The sequence below is a fragment of the Mirounga angustirostris genome, unplaced genomic scaffold (genome assembly GCF_029215605.1).
Source record: "Mirounga angustirostris isolate CCGP_5_RB_7025 unplaced genomic scaffold, mMirAng1.0.hap1 SCAF_8, whole genome shotgun sequence".
NCBI lineage: Eukaryota > Metazoa > Chordata > Mammalia > Carnivora > Phocidae > Mirounga > Mirounga angustirostris.
This window is the reverse complement of record NW_026991716.1, coordinates 93,394,218-93,411,725: the sequence shown is the minus strand read 5'-3', so window position 1 is coordinate 93,411,725 and position 17,508 is coordinate 93,394,218. Positions and strand designations below refer to the sequence as shown.

The 17,508-nt window shown below is 52.2% G+C and overlaps 1 protein-coding gene across 2 annotated transcripts in view; it reads right to left on the bottom strand.

Moving 5' to 3' along the window:
* NR2E1 (nuclear receptor subfamily 2 group E member 1) overlaps positions 1-17,508 on the bottom strand; it is a 112,135-nt gene that overhangs the window by 5,397 nt on the left and 89,230 nt on the right. Inside the window, exons 2-8 of one of the 2 annotated variants that reach the window (XM_054505431.2) lie at positions 10,077-10,222; positions 6,770-6,857; positions 4,945-5,180; positions 3,474-3,620; positions 1,216-1,312; positions 679-828; positions 320-425 (exon numbers count right to left, since the gene is read on the bottom strand). In XM_054505431.2, coding sequence (XP_054361406.2) covers positions 320-425; positions 679-828; positions 1,216-1,312; positions 3,474-3,620; positions 4,945-5,180; positions 6,770-6,782 — 749 coding nt within the window. In that variant the 5' untranslated portion in view covers positions 6,783-6,857; positions 10,077-10,222. Of the gene's footprint in view, positions 1-319; positions 426-678; positions 829-1,215; positions 1,313-3,473; positions 3,621-4,944; positions 5,181-6,769; positions 8,290-10,076; positions 10,223-17,508 lie in introns of those variants that run through there. The other variant, XM_064597956.1, reaches the window with a different exon arrangement.

Sequence of the window (17,508 nt, the reverse complement as noted above, 5' to 3'; positions counted from 1 at the left end):
GTCACCAAAGCCAAACAGCAGTCACGATGGGGTTAAAGATGGCCTCTCAAGGATGATGCAAATGTGTCCACATGTTTTGATGGATCTGCTTGTTCAGCCAGGCCAGCCATAGGGGGTCTGGCAATGCTTTCACTTTGATAATCTAATCTGATCTGCTCCTCTCATCCACCCTGTGAGATAAGTGAGATTCTAACTGTATTAACTGGTGGGCAACAGGATAATTAGTCACAGGATTTGAACTGGCTTATTACTGCCTGCTCACACATTCACAATGGAAGCAATTTTTTTTAAGTACACAGTCAAGGCAAACAAGAGTCACCTGGTATGGATGTAGCTGTTGAGGGTTAGCTGGGCCTCATCTTGAAGGGCTGCGATGGCGGCAGCATTCCGGAAACTTCTCAGCTCAGAACCACTGTGTGTAGGAACTAGAAACGAAGATGGGGGAAACTATGATAAGCAGCACAGAAATGCAGATGGGAAGGCACCTCTCTGGAAATGGATGGCCAGCAGGAGAACAGGTAGCGCCCCCACCACGGAAAACTGGGCCAGCCCCAGAGTATCAGCTCCCTTAAAAAAATCCCCTCTTTTTGCAATTATCAGTCTGGACTCTGAGGTGGCTGAGTGAGTGAGGTGGCAAACCTGGCGAAGGAGAGGAGGTGGGGGTTTGCGTCAGCTTACCAGCTTTGAAAGTGACGATACATTTCAGACAGGCAAATTCGGTAGCATCTAACCGGAGTTGTCTAAATCGGGCCACCACCTCTTGTAAAGCTTGTATTTCAGATATGATCTTGTTCAGCTTCTGGGAATCTGTGTTGTCACCGTTCATGCCTAGAATAGAAATAGGGAATAAATGCTCTAATATGAGGGCATTTTCACGATTTAATATTGATTTTTGACAGAATTCTGCATATCAATATCTATTCAATTGTCACTCTAAGATATCTGATTCCCTGTAAACTGGCTATATTGTATGAAAGTTAATGTAAAATCTTCTCTTGGATGATGACAAACACAGTAATTTGCATTTAAATAACAATGCAAGCAGTCATGAATACAACAAAACAACATTATTTGCATTTAAATATAGATTTATAAGTGACAGGTATACTCTATTGTTCAGCAGGAATTTGTTATTCTTTACATGTTGTTCTTTTTTCAGTAATGTATTTTTATGGTAATTTCTACAACAAAGTCATTAAATTGTGCAATTCTTACCAGATACAGCCAGTAGAGTGTTAGCATCAACCGGAATGGCCCATTGTGCTATTCCTAGAACAAACAGTTCTCTCCAAGCATCTTCCAAAAGCATCAGCTGTCGTACAATAGATGTATAATATAATATAGTGTGTAATTTATAAATTTACAAACAATTTCAATATGTAAATTTCCATTATCTTAAAAAGTGCTTTAAATGCCTGTCTTGGTAATTTTTCCTCTGAATATTCCAGCTTTTCCTTTATTTTCCATATTTTCCTTTTTGAAAAGGTGCCTAGAGATAAGCACAGGCTTCTGAGAGTCAGCCATTCCAATTCCCCAAACTTTGCTTTCTTTGAAAAGGGTTTACCCTTCTTGGCCTTGCATCTATTCATTCCCGACCACCTAGAAACTTCTCCAGAGACCCAGGCTCTATGAAATGCCACCAGCAGCTCAGCAGGCAGATCCCCTTCATATAAAATGCTGGTATTATCAGGGTTGAGGATTACAGACTAAGCGTGCAGATCTGGGCCCCCATCTTCCTAGAGGGCTGGGGGGCTGGGCTGGGAGAGAGAGAGAGAGAGAGAAAGAGAGATCACTAATTCCCAAGAGGCATGCAGGGAAATCAGGGTGTAATTATGTTAATCGGGTTGTGCTGAGTTTACCTCATCTCACTCCCTGATTTTTCTGAGACTCATAAGTGGACAACATCAAGGTGCTTGTCATTTTCACTCTAATAAAATGTGCTACTGAATATTTAAAATGAAAATCTGGCTCCTTTTCCAAATTAATATACTGGATTCCACTTCATTGCAGTTTGCTTGTTGTTGAAGGGTTTCCACTGAAGGGCGAAGTGGCAGACAGTAAGTAAATTTTGTTTGTATTAAAGAGTATACAAATACCGGTTTTCAGAGAAAGTAGCCAGTACACACTCTCGCGTGCGTGCACGTGCACGCGCGCGCGCACACACACACACACACACACAGAGAGCAAATGGTTAGAGTCAACCAGCAAACCTGGTCAAAGATAGAACCTAACTATTTTGAAAAAAAGCTGTTTTTGAAAAATCTCTCAAAAGCCAGTCAATTCTGGATGATTTATGTGAAGGTATTTCCTTTTGGGAGCTAAGAGCTGAATTGTGAAGGCTTGTAACCAAAATCACAATCAGACCAAAAAGGTTTAATTTTGAAAAGGCTTCATTTTTAGTTTTATTGCATTAGGTACAGAAAATAATACTTTAAAATGCAAGGTAAACAATATCTAATTCTGATCATGTCTGAAAGTCCAGGCTATGGAAAAAAGAACATCCCATGCTAGAAGATTAAATGTTTTGAGCACATTGCTAGGTCTCTCTGTAGGAAACATACTTCAATATTAAAGGGCACCATTATGCTTTAATTAGGTATAAAATGAAGTAAGAAATAAGCCACTTGCTTTCAAAACTACTTATTAGCCTTTTTAGAAATTTGTCATTAATTTCCACGAATGTACTGGTAACGGCCAATGGTTATGAACACTTCATTTTCTTTCTTGCCCTTAAGATTAGAAAAATTCTGGCAGAGGCTATTTCTGAGATCCCTAACAACAAAATTTCTGGCCTTTGGTACGATGTAATTTTAAGCAGCATATACTTTTTCTCCCTCTGACTGTCATTTACAACCACAGAATTATGCACAATGCCCATTTGTTTACAAAATCTCTAAAAGTACTTCAAGAATTAAGGGAGATCCTAGCCTGTAGGAGGTGTGCAATGCACCCCATAACCGAACATGCTCATCAATTAGTGGTCAAGGTCGTGAGTATCACAATGGAAAATATAAAGCTGTGAACATGAAATAATGAGACTAGCTCTGAAAATCTTACAGGCGAATACTCTCATCACCTATTTCTCTCAGGTCCAATATTCTTAAGAAACATTGTTTTATTAACAATTTTAAATGTCATTAAGATTTTTTAAATTTGTGATTAAATTTGATGTTTCAATTAAACTTAAAAAAAAGAGAGAGAGAATGTTCTTGTATATTTGTTTTTCATAGACCAGATCCAACTTTCCTGAAATAACATAATTACCTTTCTTAGTAAGGATACCATAGCTAGGTATTTTGAACCCATCGTAGGAAGCTAATAAAAATTGTCTCCTCATTGCTGTTAAAAACGGATGCCTGGCCTTCAGGATTTATCCAGGTGACCTCCAGTTTCATAAGGCTGACCACTGTTGTTTTTTGTTTTTTTTCCCCCCAGGCCCCTTCCCCAAGAGCTCAGTGCCCTCTTGGTCATACCTGGTCCTGCAAAGATAGCGTGGAGAAAGCTGGTACACTCTTAGCCCACTTGATGCTCATAAACAGAAGCCTGGCGGCTGATTCACACACAGACTCTGTGGCCACTTCATACAGATACATTGGGGTCCCATTCACTTCATGGGGGTACTGAGCGGGGAAGAAAGAGAAACACCAGGGAGTGAGGAAACCACAGCTTTGCAGGAAGAGCCAAACTTTTAATTTCCTAATTAGAATAGGGAAGGAGATAGGCATTTGGATGTTCTGCTTAAACATGCAGTTGCCACTGGTAGACAAAAAACAAACATCTATATCTATAGACTTTGAGAAATAATAACCACTGGGAAAGGCCCATTTCCAGTCTTTGGGGGCCTGTTCCTTCCAGAGGGGCATCTGGCTTTTCTATCCCCTGCAGCAAATTTTCCTCCGACTGAGCCAAGTGCCAGGCCTGTCTCCCAATTTAGACAAGAGCTGCTTGCATTTGTGTAAATAAAAATAGATGTGAAAAAAGTATAAATTAATAGGCATCCCAAACACAAATATGCATATGAGTATTTTTAGAAAGGATTAGTATATTATGGAAATATTTCAATTAGACATCTTAATCATTCACAGAGCATTCCCCATTCATAACTGACAACATATTCATAACACTACTTTCCCAAGCTTATTATACACATCAGGGGTAAGAAAGCAATATTAAATATTGTGCTTGTGCGTGTGCCCAGGTGTTTGGCTTCCCTGCAGTTTGGGGCTGCAGCTGGCCCTCCCCTTCGCGGCCCGGAGTGGGTGCTTTGGGTAGGTACCAGCTGGAAGCCTGGAAGGTAGTCCCTAGGTGGCAGCCTTTTGAAGTGGTTCAGGCTGTGGCCCTGCTCAATAGAGACTCAATCCTGGTATAACTACATGCACCTCAGAAGGCAGTGAAGGGAGAGCGGAATACCAAACCAGCTTCCTCAAACTGTCCTAACAGGTGCGCTCCACCTGTTGTTGCTGCATTAGGGACCCACAGCCTTGCCCCAGAAAAACAGATCCCTGCGATCTGCCACAAAGGGACTCTTCTCTGCCGGCTGCAGCCAACTCCTTTCTCCTAAAAACAGAAGTGCTCTTCTGGTCTCCGGAAATACCGAGGTTGCCCCTCAGTTCAGCCGGGACTCCACACCAGGGCATTGTTTAAAGGTGCGAATTCCTGGGCCCCACCTCACCCTGGCTGAAAGGGACTCTGTGGGGGATGGGCCAGGGAGTCCACATTGTAGCCAGCTCAGAGAGTGACTCTACTGTCCACTAAAATTTGAACACTCCTGGCTTAACAGGGGAGAGTGGGGGGCCGACAACTCCCTGCAGAGCCCGACCCCGAGCACCAGGCGAGGTCGCTCTGTCTTTGGCTTGAGCCCATCCTAGCTCCGGAGAGATGGGAGCCCCCGCCCCCGCCCTCAGTTGGCCGCCAGACTCCCCAGAGTCCAGCGAGGGCACGGACCTTGGGCGTGGGCTGAGCCAGGCTCACGAGAGTCTGCCGCTCCGGGGTGGCGGACACGGCGGCCAGCTCCAAGCCATGGGGCTCGAGCTGCGTGACCGCGGTGAAGAACGCCGGCGCGGGCAGCGCGGCGGACGGGAAGTGCGCAGCCGCCCCGTTCTCTTCCTTATGTCCACGGAAGTAGAGGGCCACCTGCTTGCGAATGGTGGACGTCCGAGGCCCCCGCTCGTGCTGCACGGCTGCAGAGACAGACAGATGGACGAATGCCCAGGATCAGAGACTCGACAACACTTAGCCGCTGCCGAGCTGCCGGGCCAAACGCCCCGTCTGGGCAGGCAAGGTCACTCAGAGGTGAAGAGAGGGAGGGGCAGGGATGGGCGGGCGGAGGACGCTCTGCGACCTCACTCTAACACTGCAGGCATGAGAGAGCTGAGGCTGAGAAGGGGAGCCCGACCCCAAGTGTCACGATAATGGCCAAGCCTCCAGCAAGACTAGGTGTGTTCTCTCGTGCGTTCAGGGCTCTTCCCCACCCAAGAGAGGTCGCGGAGAAACCAGAGACCCTGGAGGGGGGCGGGAGGGGAGTAGTTGGGTATCCTTGTCCCCGACAAAGGGGAAAGGGAGCACTGTGCCCAGCCAGGCACTGCGTCCCTACGGAGACTTCTCCCGCTCAGCCCAACCACGGCTCCCCCCACCTCCACCCCCGCGGAAAGGGTGTTTGGCCTCCGAGGGCCTCCGGAGAAAAGGACCCTAGCCGTTGACACACTGGGGGATGGAACGAGGGAGAGCCCGTCTTGGAGTGTGCTGGAGGAAGGCAGGGGAGATGTGACAATTACCGCCAACAGTTTAAACAAACAAATTAATTCAGGGCAATCTTCTGCTCGCAGAGCTTGACAACTTGTCAATACACAAGTTCAACAGGTTGGACGTTCCCTCCTGCTTCCTGCGCGGCTAAGGAAGGAGCTCTCCCCAATGGGCGCTGTGCCTCCTGGAGCTGCCTCCCTGCCCGGACCGTGGCCAAGGCAAACCCTCTCAGCATCCTGTCCTGAGGCCCCATTCCTCCCTCCCGGCCATGACCCCGGCTCCCGGCCCCCGGCCAGGCCTGGGGCGCCCTCACCAGGCCACCACTGGGCACGCACTCAGCCTGCGCTCTCCGCTGGAGAAGCATCTGATGCCCTAGTTCTTGCTGCGCGAGTTTAACAGCCTTCTGAAAGTCGTGTGTCCGAGGCACCCACAGGCGTCACCCTGCCTCTCCATCCCCTTTTTGTAGAACCGAGAGAAAAAGCCCAGATCGCCACAGTGGCTGTTCTGGTTTGGGAATCTTGATGAATTAACAAACACGGGCTCGAAATTCCGCGTGTTTGTGTCTCTGCCCTTCCTCCTCCAACACAGTCTCCCAGTCCCCACAGTCTCCAATCTCAGAGACTATCCAGACTGCGAGATCCTGCGGAAGGCTAACAGGCTTAGAGGTGGCCACAAAAGAGCTGCAAGGAGAGGTGAGAAGAGGTATTAGGACATGAAGCAGGAAATACCGCGCACGTGTGTGCCCAGCAGAGTGGGGTCCCGAGAGCGCTGTCTTCATGGGGGTGGTTGGGGGGCACAAGTTTCCTATGTGGGTGTGGGCCATACCTCCAGAGTTCAGTGGGGTGGGGGTGGGGGCTCATGCAGAGAGACGGAAGGATAAGACTGAAAGTCCGAGGCCAATTCCCAGCATCTGGAAAGAAGTGCTCCAGAGATGATTTACATGCATTGGAGTGCCATGTATTTTCTGTACATATAATTTACTTACTAGTCAACCAACATTAGAGAAATAAAAAGCTGTACTGATTACCATCTTTGTTCATGTTGACTTCCAAACACTTCTTCAGCCGACACGCCCTGCACTGGTTTCTGTGCGTCTTGTCCACCGGGCAGCCTCCCTGGAACAGAGCGCAGGCGGTCAGCGGGCCCCAGGGCCTTTAGACTGGAGACGCGAAGCTGGCGCCGGGTCGGGGGAAACGTGGAGGCGGGCATGGACCCCGCCACCGATTTCGGAGCTGCAAGCCTGGGTCTGTGAAACTTGGAGGCCTTGGGCACGAGCAGGGCTAGGTTGGGAGAGGGCCAGGATTCCCCGGGGCTCCTTCAAAAGGAACAGCCCCTGACCCTGTGAAAGTGGATAAGGAGGAAAAGTCCTTCGCCATGCAGGTGAAGGGTCAACGCGCCTGGTTTGCCTGACTGCCGTGTTGGGAGGAGAAGCTCTGGAGGGGAGCTTCCGCCAGGCTCGGAGGTCGTGGAACAGGGGCGAGACTTTTCAGGACCGAAGACAGCGACCTGGCCCCAGAGGAGGAGGCTTCGGAGCTCAGTTGGGAGCGGGCTTGTCAGCCAGGATCCCCACCACGCCCCCCTCCTGCCAACTATTCTTTCCGCCTTCAGGTCTCGAGTCTACTTCTTTCTGTCACTTGGGGGGCGGGCATTTATTTGTCGGATACATATTTCCCGTTTATTCTTCACTCTCTTGTTTCCTTACTCCTGGGGCTGTACTTGAAGCTACCCTTATAACTAGCATGTAAAGATGTCTTAAAGACTGGCCGTAGCCCCGATTCATGGAAACACAGCCATTCCTGGAAGGTGAGGCAGAAGCCAGAGTGGTTAGCAGGGCAAGGTCTACAGAGGTGAGGATAGGAAGGGAAGAGCCCAAGGCCTGGGCAAAATCTAGAAATGCCCATTATGTAAATATGACCAGGAAGATAACGTGATGGACTGTCTGACAAAATGATAATATGGACTGAGAATATTGGCATGATAACTAGAAAAGAAGAGCTAATTACTGCCTTAGAAATATTTGAGATGCACGAGAAAAAATGTTCTACCTAATGCAATTTTCTGGAAAAATATTGGCTATTAGAAGAAGAAATTTACAGAGAAAATTTCTTATGGAATTCATTCAGTGTTAGGTGTTTTTCCTGAAGGAACATATACATAGATACATAAAGAGTCATACCTACATATGCATTTTATACACCAAAAATATATAAGAAGTTTCGTGCTCTCCTGTATTTATATGACTTGCAACTGTTACAAGTACTGTAGGGATAAAGAGAATAAAATAAATGTATTTTTATTTTCCTTCATAATCTAAAAAATTTATATACTGTGAATTTGGGGTAGGCACATTTTCTGAAACAGCCTTTAGGAAAAGATTACACACTTGAATACATTTTTTTAATGAGATCCCACCCTTCTGATTTAAAATATGTTGAGGTATTTAAAATAAGGGCAGGGCAGAGGTTTGTAACAATTTCTATATGTCCTCATTACTGTTAATAATAAATTGGAATATTGTTTATCTAGAAATAATTTTTGCTTTCTAAGTGAATTCTTCAGGGCATCTTTGCTGGCCAGTGTAATAGCTCAATGTAAAGAGGGTTAAAGAACTTGTTATTAAATGCAATCATATGTCTATCTTCATATGTTATCTTCCTCGTATTCTGATAAACAAGCTAATGCAAAATGGAAGCCTTCACTTGTTCTTAAGAGTGTCTTCAAATCAGATCACATGTATATAAATATCTGAAGCTTGAGAGAAAGATGAGTGCTTGAGCTCAGCCCATTTATTCTCTCTGCAAGGAGAGGACACCAAGCCTGATGAGTCTATTATCAGTCCTTTACAAGGACTTGGACTGACATCAATATGTTTGAATTGATAGCCAACCCCTTTGAAAATATCAAGCATCACATCTGAGATTTTGATTCCCTAATTCTGTGCATTGCATAAAATTAAAAGGTAATTTAAGTAGAAGCCTGCTCGAATCTGATGACCCACAGTAATACTCCATCCTGCGGGGCTACAGGGATACAGTCCTGCATGTGTATGATGTGATGTGTCCATATGGTGATCTAGAAACTGATACAGAGCTGTGTACCCAATTAAACGGTTACCAGGGCTGGAGTTCAAAATAACTTATCCAAATATAAGTATCTTCTTATTTTTGTTGATAATCCAATCTATTGGAAATTGATATGAGCAGACATAGCTTTAGAAAAAGAATAATTCGCTAGCTCCAGACAATATGTGTGTGTGTGTATCACATATAAATATTAATTAATGAAGATGTTTTACCATTTTGGTTACCAAGGGATGACTTCTGACTAACACACTCTCCAGGGTCTTCTTGGGAGTCAAGGTGGTAGCTCTGTGCTGAGAGTCTGTGTGCCTGGCCTAGGAAAAGGCAGTGTGGAACCAAAAGACTGATCTCCCTAAAATGATCCTATTACTGAGCTGGAAACTGAGTCAGGGGGTCCTACTTTTTCTTTCTGGAAGCTTTGGCTCACTCTCAGCCCATGTTCTAACTCCCTTGTCTTTTTGAGACCGTTCTGCCTGCTCAAGACCAAAACACAACCAACCAGGCACATCTTCTAAACAGAGAAAGAGAAGATATGGGAGCCTTGGAGAGGATCCCAGTCGCCCCTTCCTTGAGAGCTTTCTCTTCTTGCCCACTCTGCCCTTTCCTGACAAGGCCTAGCTAAAGTCTCATGGGTGCCAAAGCCCCACTGCTCACTTCCAGTGCAGTCCTGCTTCTCCGAAGTTGAAAGGACAAAGCCCTTCACACAGCAAGTCCTGTGTTCCAGATGGCCACACTCACCTCGGGTGGCAGCCTTGCCTGGGATGCCCTGTGCCTTTTACTTCTGCCACGGCAGGCAGGGGTCAGCGCACTGAGCTGGGGCTGCTGCTAGGAATGGGGGAGCGGGGGTGGGGTGCGGGCAACGCAACACAGCCTTCCCTCCAGCTTGCAACGTGTGGTTTAGACTCTAAAGTTCCTTAGGCCCCCTGGGCTGGCTCTAAAGCGGCTGGGTGAGGGCCATACCCAGTGTCAAAGTCTGTGAGAGAATTACAAAAAGCGGGGTGGGGGGTGTGTGTGCAGGGAGGAGCCCGGATTTCAGATTCCCCCCGGCACACTCCTGTATCTTCCCTTACCTCTTCCCGCCTTTCCCACGCGGAAGGGCCTCTGAGAGCTGAGGCGGGAAGGAGGGGAGAGGAAGGGAGAGGTCAGGGCTCGGTCTCTCCTCAGCAGCTTGGAAACTCGGAGGAGGCCTGGGCACAAACAAAGGAGGGGGAGGCGGCGGAGGGGAGCCGGGCAGCGCAGCCCTGGCCGAGGTACCTGGTTTCCAGATTTGCAGACATACGTCCTGTTCCTTCGGATACTCCGTTTGAAAAACCCCGAGCAGCCGTCGCAGGCGTAGACCCCGTAGTGTTTCCCCGAGCTGCGGTCGCCGCACACTTTACAGGGGATGTCTAAAATACGGCCTGCAATGGCAGGAAAGACAGGCAAGGGGGGAAGGGAAGAGAGGGAGAGGAGGGCGGAGAAGAGGGAGGCAAGGGGGAGCGGGAGAGAGAGATGCTAAGCAATCTGACCTCTGAAGGGATTAGCACCGAAGCTGCGGTAAAAGCAAATAATGAAGTGATTTTATAGCCAAACTTTTTTTCCTTGAGCAAGTGTCAGTTTCCTACAATGAGCATTATTCATGCACCGCTACATGTATTTGGGTCTCTTCTAATCGCCGAGACCCATTTTGGAATAAAAGATTACAGCAGGCCGGGGCCGCAGCACGGCCCGCCGCTGCCTTTCTGCTCCGCGGAAAGTTTGGCCGCCTCCCTCCCCCGCTCTCGCATTTAACAGAGAAAGTTGTTAGCGCGCGAGGAGACAAACTTGAAATGTAAAAGGGGAAAGAAGAAAAACAAACACGGCTGGAACCGGGGATGGCAGCTGGAAGGCAATCGAGTTTTCTCTGAGCTGCCGGGCGGTTGTTATTATTAGGATTATTATTGTAATGCTAATACCAGGATTATTAATGATAATAAGGGTAGTGGTAATTGCCCAACTTTCGCTTTACCTATTTTAAAAAATGCTTAGTGGATCGCTTTTGAGAAATTATTTCTTTTAGGAAAAAAAACCATTTTCCCCCCAAAGTAACTAGCACCGGGCTGGGCAAAGGAGAGAGCGGCGCGTGCGCGGTTCCTTCGCAGGTTAGCGCGGGACAAGCCACCCGGCCCTTCTCCCTCCAGTGCCCAAGTTCTTCCTCAGAGACCTACCTCCTCACACTAGATCGCGGGTCGGGTGGGTCCCTTCCTGCCTGTTTTTCCTCCGCTGTGGGAGGCTGATATTTTAAAGGAGCTAGCTGGTTTCTCTAGACTGCCCTCCACCCCTATTGGCCTCGACAGTCGCCTGGCCTTAGAGAACTTTTCTTGGAATCCCCTCAAGCCTGGGTGGCTTCGGACCTCGGAGGAACGTTAGGGAGAGGGTGGTATTCCAAAATTCAGGAGGGAGGGAACTCTTTTCTCTACGGTTCAAGAGTCCAACCAGCCTGAAGCGATAGGGACTTAGAAATCTTTCCTCTCGCAAACAATTAAAAGTGGCCACACTTTGATAATAGTAATGATGGTAGTAATCATTAACTTCTTTACATTAAATTTTCCCGTTGCGACTCCACCCAAGGCCTCCAGTCTGGGCCCGGGAGCCCTCCGCCCCGGTGAAACTGGACTGTTGCTGCCTGGAGCACTCAGGTTGGGGAGCGCTATCAGGCTGGGGTGCAGGGAGGCGAGTCAGAACCACCCGGCCAGGGGAAGAGAGGAGGCCAGGGCGCCACGTGGGGAGGGCCCCGAGGTCTCAGAAGTGGAAACTTGCTCGTGGATTCCGAGGCGTCCTGGCGGGCGCGAATCCTTGAGCAAGGCCCTGGAGGAGCTGCTGGGGGCCGGGAGGGAGGGGGGCGTGGAGAGCCCAGCGGCCTGGGTGGGGGTGGGGGTTCGGTAACGACCAAGCTCGGCCGGGGTAATTACAACCCCGCCATAGCACCTGCCTATAGAGCCACCAGTGACCCGTCAAAAAGAGTAGCATGGGAATTCAGACGGCGACAAAGGCCGGTGGCGGAGGCGCGCGGCGCGCCGACCACCGCCTCGGCGCCCCCTTTCCTGCAGGGTGGGAGGAAAGGTTATGCTGGGGGGTGGGGGGAAGAAGTGGCTGGAGAGAGCCAGGCGAAGCCACAGCGGGGCTTGTCCTTCACCCCTCTGGGCCTGTCGCTGCACCCATGGGGACTCACAGGCGCCCAGCAGCCGGGGACTTGAGCGGGGCTGCATCGCACTCACGCTGCAAACAGTAAACTTGGTTTCCTTATTTTGCAACCATCCTTCCCTGCATGACACGCGCCCTCTGGCTGAGCTGGGGTCCATGTTTGGGATTCAACAATCCTGTCGCCCCAGCTGTCCTCTTCCCGGTGGCACTTTTGATGATGCCAAGATGAGGGCGCAGAAGCAGCAGTTGTGGTGTTTCTCCCCGACCCCGCCCTTCCCAACCAGACAGGAGGACAGGGACACACCACATCTCTGGAGAACCCCATGGGGCGCGGGGAGGACCGGCGCGGGGTGGGTGACCCCTCTCCAGCTGGGGGCGGGGGCCCGGGCTCCTCGACAGTCGCCCGCGGGGCCGCCACAGCTGCGGGTGGGTCCTGCCTCGGCGCCCACATCCGGGCCTCGGCTCCCGGGGCAGATTAGAGGCCGGCCGACTCGCCTGGGGCGGGGCACAGGAGGGAGGGACGCGAAAATTCCGGGGCAGAGCGGGTCTGCGCCTCAGACTCCGCCACCCAGCCACGTTAAGGTGACTTGGGGTCACGAGACAAGCTGGTTGACCCCGTTGCAAAGCTCCTCTCATTTAGCAAACCGAGCGAGCTCCGACGTGAGGCAAGCGGGAGTTTCCTGAGGCTGGAAAACCGTTCTTAACTTCCCTCGCCAGGGGGTCCCCTCGGGGCTTTTTGTGTGTCATAATTGCCTAAAGATATATGGCAGCTTCGATTACTGTAATTACCATCAGAGGCTGTTGAAAGAAGTTAGTCTGGGCTGCAGGGGTGACTGGCCGGGGTCTTGTTACCACCCAGGCGGGGCTCCCGGGTGACATCGCTCTGCCCTCCAGCTGTGCGAAACCGAGCGAGGCGGGGGCTGCAGACCTCGCCGCCCGGCTCGGTCCTGACCTCGCCCGCTGCGCGCCGACCTCCTCGCCGCCCCGGGCCCGAGGGCCGCAGTTTTCGGCCCGGCTGCCGCCACCTGTCTGGAGAAGGCCGGGATGCAGCGGCGCCGCGGGCGGGGGCTGCCTTCCTGCGGGCCTGAGGAACTTCCCCGGCGGCGGCCGAGCCTGCCGCGGGTCTCAGGCTTCCGCGGCCAAACTCAGGCTCTTGGGAAGTTGGAGAGCTCCCAAGTCTCCCCAGCATGTCACTCAGCCTTTTTTTTTCCTGAGTCCGGACGGTTCGCCTGAGTCCCAGTCCACCAGACGCGGGTGCGGCCCCCAGCGAAGCGAGCCGCGCGCCTGTCCCTTCCCTCTATTCCGAGGCCTCGTCTTTTCAAGCTCCCCCCACCACACACCAACCCCGGCGACTCCACACCGCAAGTAGACGAACAAGTCCGAGGCTCCTTACTTCTAGGGAAGAAGGCGAGGGCCTGTCACAGGGCGAGGTAGCAAGGAGGCCTGCCGAAGCCCGCGGGCTCTGGTTTTTGCAATAGAGGCTCAGAATGCAGCAGAAAAGGTTTCCTTCTGCGCCCCTAGGAGGACCTCCCACGCCAGACATGGGCCACAAAAAGCAAGCCCACCTCGCTTCCCCCAGTCGAGAGCAGCCAGAGCCAGCGTAGGCCCGAGGCTAACTGGAAACGCCAGGCCTCCTCAAGGCTACGCTCGGATTTGGGCGTCTGCAAAGTTTCCTTCTCTCTTCCCCCTGCCCTAGTTTAAATATTTCTCCTTTTCTCTTTTTGTTCACGTTCACTTTACTTGAATTTTAAAAATGGTAACACCCAAACCAAAGCAAACGTTTAAATTGCTTCCCACTTAAGTGGGACTTCATCATCAGTCCTCAGAAGTATCTTGGATTCTCCCAACTTTCAAAGACTCAGGACAATGAGGGCGAGTGAGGGGAGGGGGGCGTTTGAGGAAAGCACGGAGCGCCCAAAATGCTATGGGCGAAGGCAACAAGGGCGGTTTGAGAACTCCAGGACGTGGGGACTGCGACAGGGGCCACCCCCAGCCTTGGGCCCCGGAAAAGGCAGCTCCGGGCTACCGGAAGGCGGGAACTGCCATGCCCGGGGAGATCCGAGCCTTGCGACAACGCCCGCCCTACGCGGGCTCGGGCCTCCACATTCTCGGGTTCCGCAGCCACTGGGCCCGAAGATGCCCTCGCACACACACTTAGCCCCCCACTCTGGCATCTAGGGGCAGTTAGACATCAGCCGCAGCTCGGCATCCTGAAGGGGAGCCCCCAGCTAGGCAAGTTTGAGGAAGGAGAGGAGCGCGCGAAGGGAACAGGCCGCACACTCCTGCCTCCGCCGAGCTCCCGCTCGAAAAATCCTTGGGATTAGGGATTTGGTCCCCTCTTTGCTACAGCGGTTCGCCATACTTTAAATTCCCCAGTTATGACCTACGCGGATTTAGGATTAAGGAAAATGTGACTTTTAAATTGTTTCTGCTTCCCAGTTTGCAGGATTATTTGAAATAGCTAGAAACGGGGTGCAAAGCATTCCATTCAAATCCGCTTTGCGCAGAGTTGCTTTTGCGCGCTGGAGCTCGGAGTTTAGAGCGAGCGTGTTATTGTGCTACCGCCTGGAGCTGCGGCCTAGTTCCCGCCCCCGTCGCCCCCCCCCCCCGCCCCGCACCTGGCGGCCAAGCGGAGACAACTCGCGGGACTGGTGGGCAGCATGGGTCTCAACCTTCCCACCATACCAGGGCGGGGGAGGGGAAGCAGGGGGAATCAAGCAATCCAGAGGTAACGAAATTCTTCTTCCCTCACCACGAAACATCCCGACTCACGGTCTCTGAGAGGCTGGGCCAAAGCGCACTCGCCGCCGGAGTCTCTTTCCCGGGCTCGGAGCTGCCGCGCTCTGGGCAGGACCTCCCTCGCCTCCCCTCCCGCCCACCCCAGGCTGCGCTCCTGAGCCCCGCGGCGGCCCCAAAGGTACCCACTTGTTGATCCGGCCGGCTTGCTCATGCTGGCTGTCCCGGGCCGGAGCGGTTGGTGGGCGCTGCCCGAGTCCCGGCCGGCAGCGCCCGCCTCGCCGCCGGGCGCCGCCGCTCTCCAGCCGCCCTCCAGCCTGCAGGCTCCCGGGCCGGACAGGTGGGTGTCGGTTGCGCGCTGCGCTGCTCCCCGGGCGCTCAGAATTCGTTCCACGGTGGGAATTTAAGCATCCTCAAGTTTCTCCCCCGCTCTTGCAAAACCGCTGCTGCTGGGAATGTTGCTTGGTACCGACACACGCATGGACAGACAAACGGAGAGAGGACAGGCGGATCGAAGAAGAAGGGAAGAGGACAGCAAGAGGGGAATAGTGAAGGACAGAGATGGAGACACGAAAATGGTCTTCCTACGGAGCAAAAAGGACAAAATCCCTCTCTTTCCCCATTCCTGTCTCTTAGTCTTCAATTTCTCCTTCTACGTTAGGCATGCGGAGTGTGGCCAGATCTCTACAGACCGCTGCTCTTTTAAGGAAAGAAGGAAAACACAACTGCGGTCTCAGGCAGATGGGCTCCGCGCTGCCCAAACCTGAGAGCGGAGTGGGAAACTAGATTGCCGGGAAGTCTTCCGAGGGAACAGGCGGCCAGGTCCCAGTTTCCGGGGAAAGCCGCGCACAGAGCGGCAAAGGGTCCCCGAAGTTCATTACCCCGTGACTTTGTGCTTGTCGCTGCGGGCTGGGTCCCCAGTAATATCTCCAGAAGCGCTCTGACAGGCAGCCGCGGGGAGGGGAATAGGGCGTCCCTGGCCCACTTAGCTTTTCCCCCAACTCCTGGCGGGGTCTGACGTCAGCCATGTGCGGGGAGGGGATGGGAAGAGGGAGGGGGTTAAATGCTAATGATATTAATGAACCTCCAAGCGGCTCCGAAAGAAAATGCAGGCGCTGTCGGAGCTGACGACTTAGAGTGTGAATATGGGAGTGTGGATCTGTGCGTGCGTGATGGTGAGGACGGTGCTGCTCTTGTAATAAAAATGAATTATTATATTTCATGGCAAGGAGGAAGGGGAGGGGAGATGGAGCATTCTCAAAACGCTCTCCCCCTTTTCTCCAGAGCGCCAGACAGATTCGTGGAACAAACTGGGTGGCTGTGTGTTTGTGTGTGATTGTGCGCACCGGATATGGCCATGTGAGTTGGTTCATTCTTGGTCCCGTGCCCCTTCTGTTGGGTAAAACTTGGATCTGGTCCGAGGTGAGTAATTATTCATTTTGCAACTACCTACGGAAAGTTGTAGCTGAGGACGCTCTGTGCGGACTTGGGGCCTGGGATGGGGTCTGCGGGAGGCTCCGCGTTCCTGCGGCCTTCGCGGAGTCCGCTTGGGCACCAGCTGCGGGGAGGGTGCCGCCCGCTCCCCAAAGCAAAGCCCATCCGGAGCAGAGCGAAGCTCCGGTCGCCTCCATTATCTGCCCTGGAGCGACTGGAGGGCAGAACTTTCCCTCCTGCAGCTCCTCCCCAGAAGGCTTCGCCGGCTCCCCCTCTCCAGGGAGCGTCCCGGATTCTGGAGAGCTTCCTCCGCCTAAGGCCCCCACCCGTCCGGCCAGCCTTCCCCCGATTCCTATGCTCTCGCGCGCCCTGGTCCCTGCGCCGCGCTGAGAGAGCGCACGCCGAGGGAGCGGCGATCCCCGATCTCTAAGAGATTAATTCTTATTTAAGCTCTCCCAGCAGCTTGAACTTGTCGAACAAGAGCTTGCCAGGCTGTCCTCCGGGCGGGGGCCGGCTAGAGGTCAGGGGTCACACCTCCTGCGCTCCCGCCCTCCGCTGCGCGTTTGGGGGGGGGGGGCGGGGAGGAGAACTGAGATCCGTGCTCCGCAATTCTACCCGCCCTCCCCTAGCGCCACTTTCTCCAGACTCAGGGTCAACCCGGGCTTTCGTTGAGAGTTTGAGTGTGCAAAGTGAGTGCCTGCGTCCCCCGAGCCCTCGGAGGGCGCAGCAGCTCCTCCACCTGGCGTCTCCCGGGCGCAGGCTGTGCGCTCCTGTAGGCGGCCTCAGCACGTGACTGCAACTTTCCGCAGCAGCCTCCGCAGGGCCTGGAGCTCCGGCCTGCGCACACCACACACTTGAGAGCCCGCGTCCTCGCCAGGGTCCTAGGGACACCCGGAAAAAGCAAGAAAGGGGACGGCTATTTCCCAAGTCAGCCCTCCTCGGTCTTTCGTATTGGGACCAGATTGGGGAATTGTGGGACAAAACCATAAACTTGAGGGTATTTTTTTAGGAGACAGGACAAGAAATCAAAAATTTTGACAGCTAAGTTGGGCAGTGTATTGGCCGCACACGCGAAATAGTACAAACTTGAACTCCGCGCCCAGAAAGGGAACTGATTTCCCGGGCGTCATTTGAGAAACACAGTTACTGTGCCAGGCTCGCTTTTGGAGCCTGGGGTTCTGGCTCCCACCAGAAACCCACTTGCCCCCCCCCCCCCGCCGCCGCCACCACCATCACCACCATCACCATCACCATCACGTGGTCTCAGAGTGGGGCGCTTAAGAACAAAGAACAAGATCCAAGTATAGTAATGTTTTTCGGGCAAAAATGAAAGCCAATGTCAAAGACTAGACCT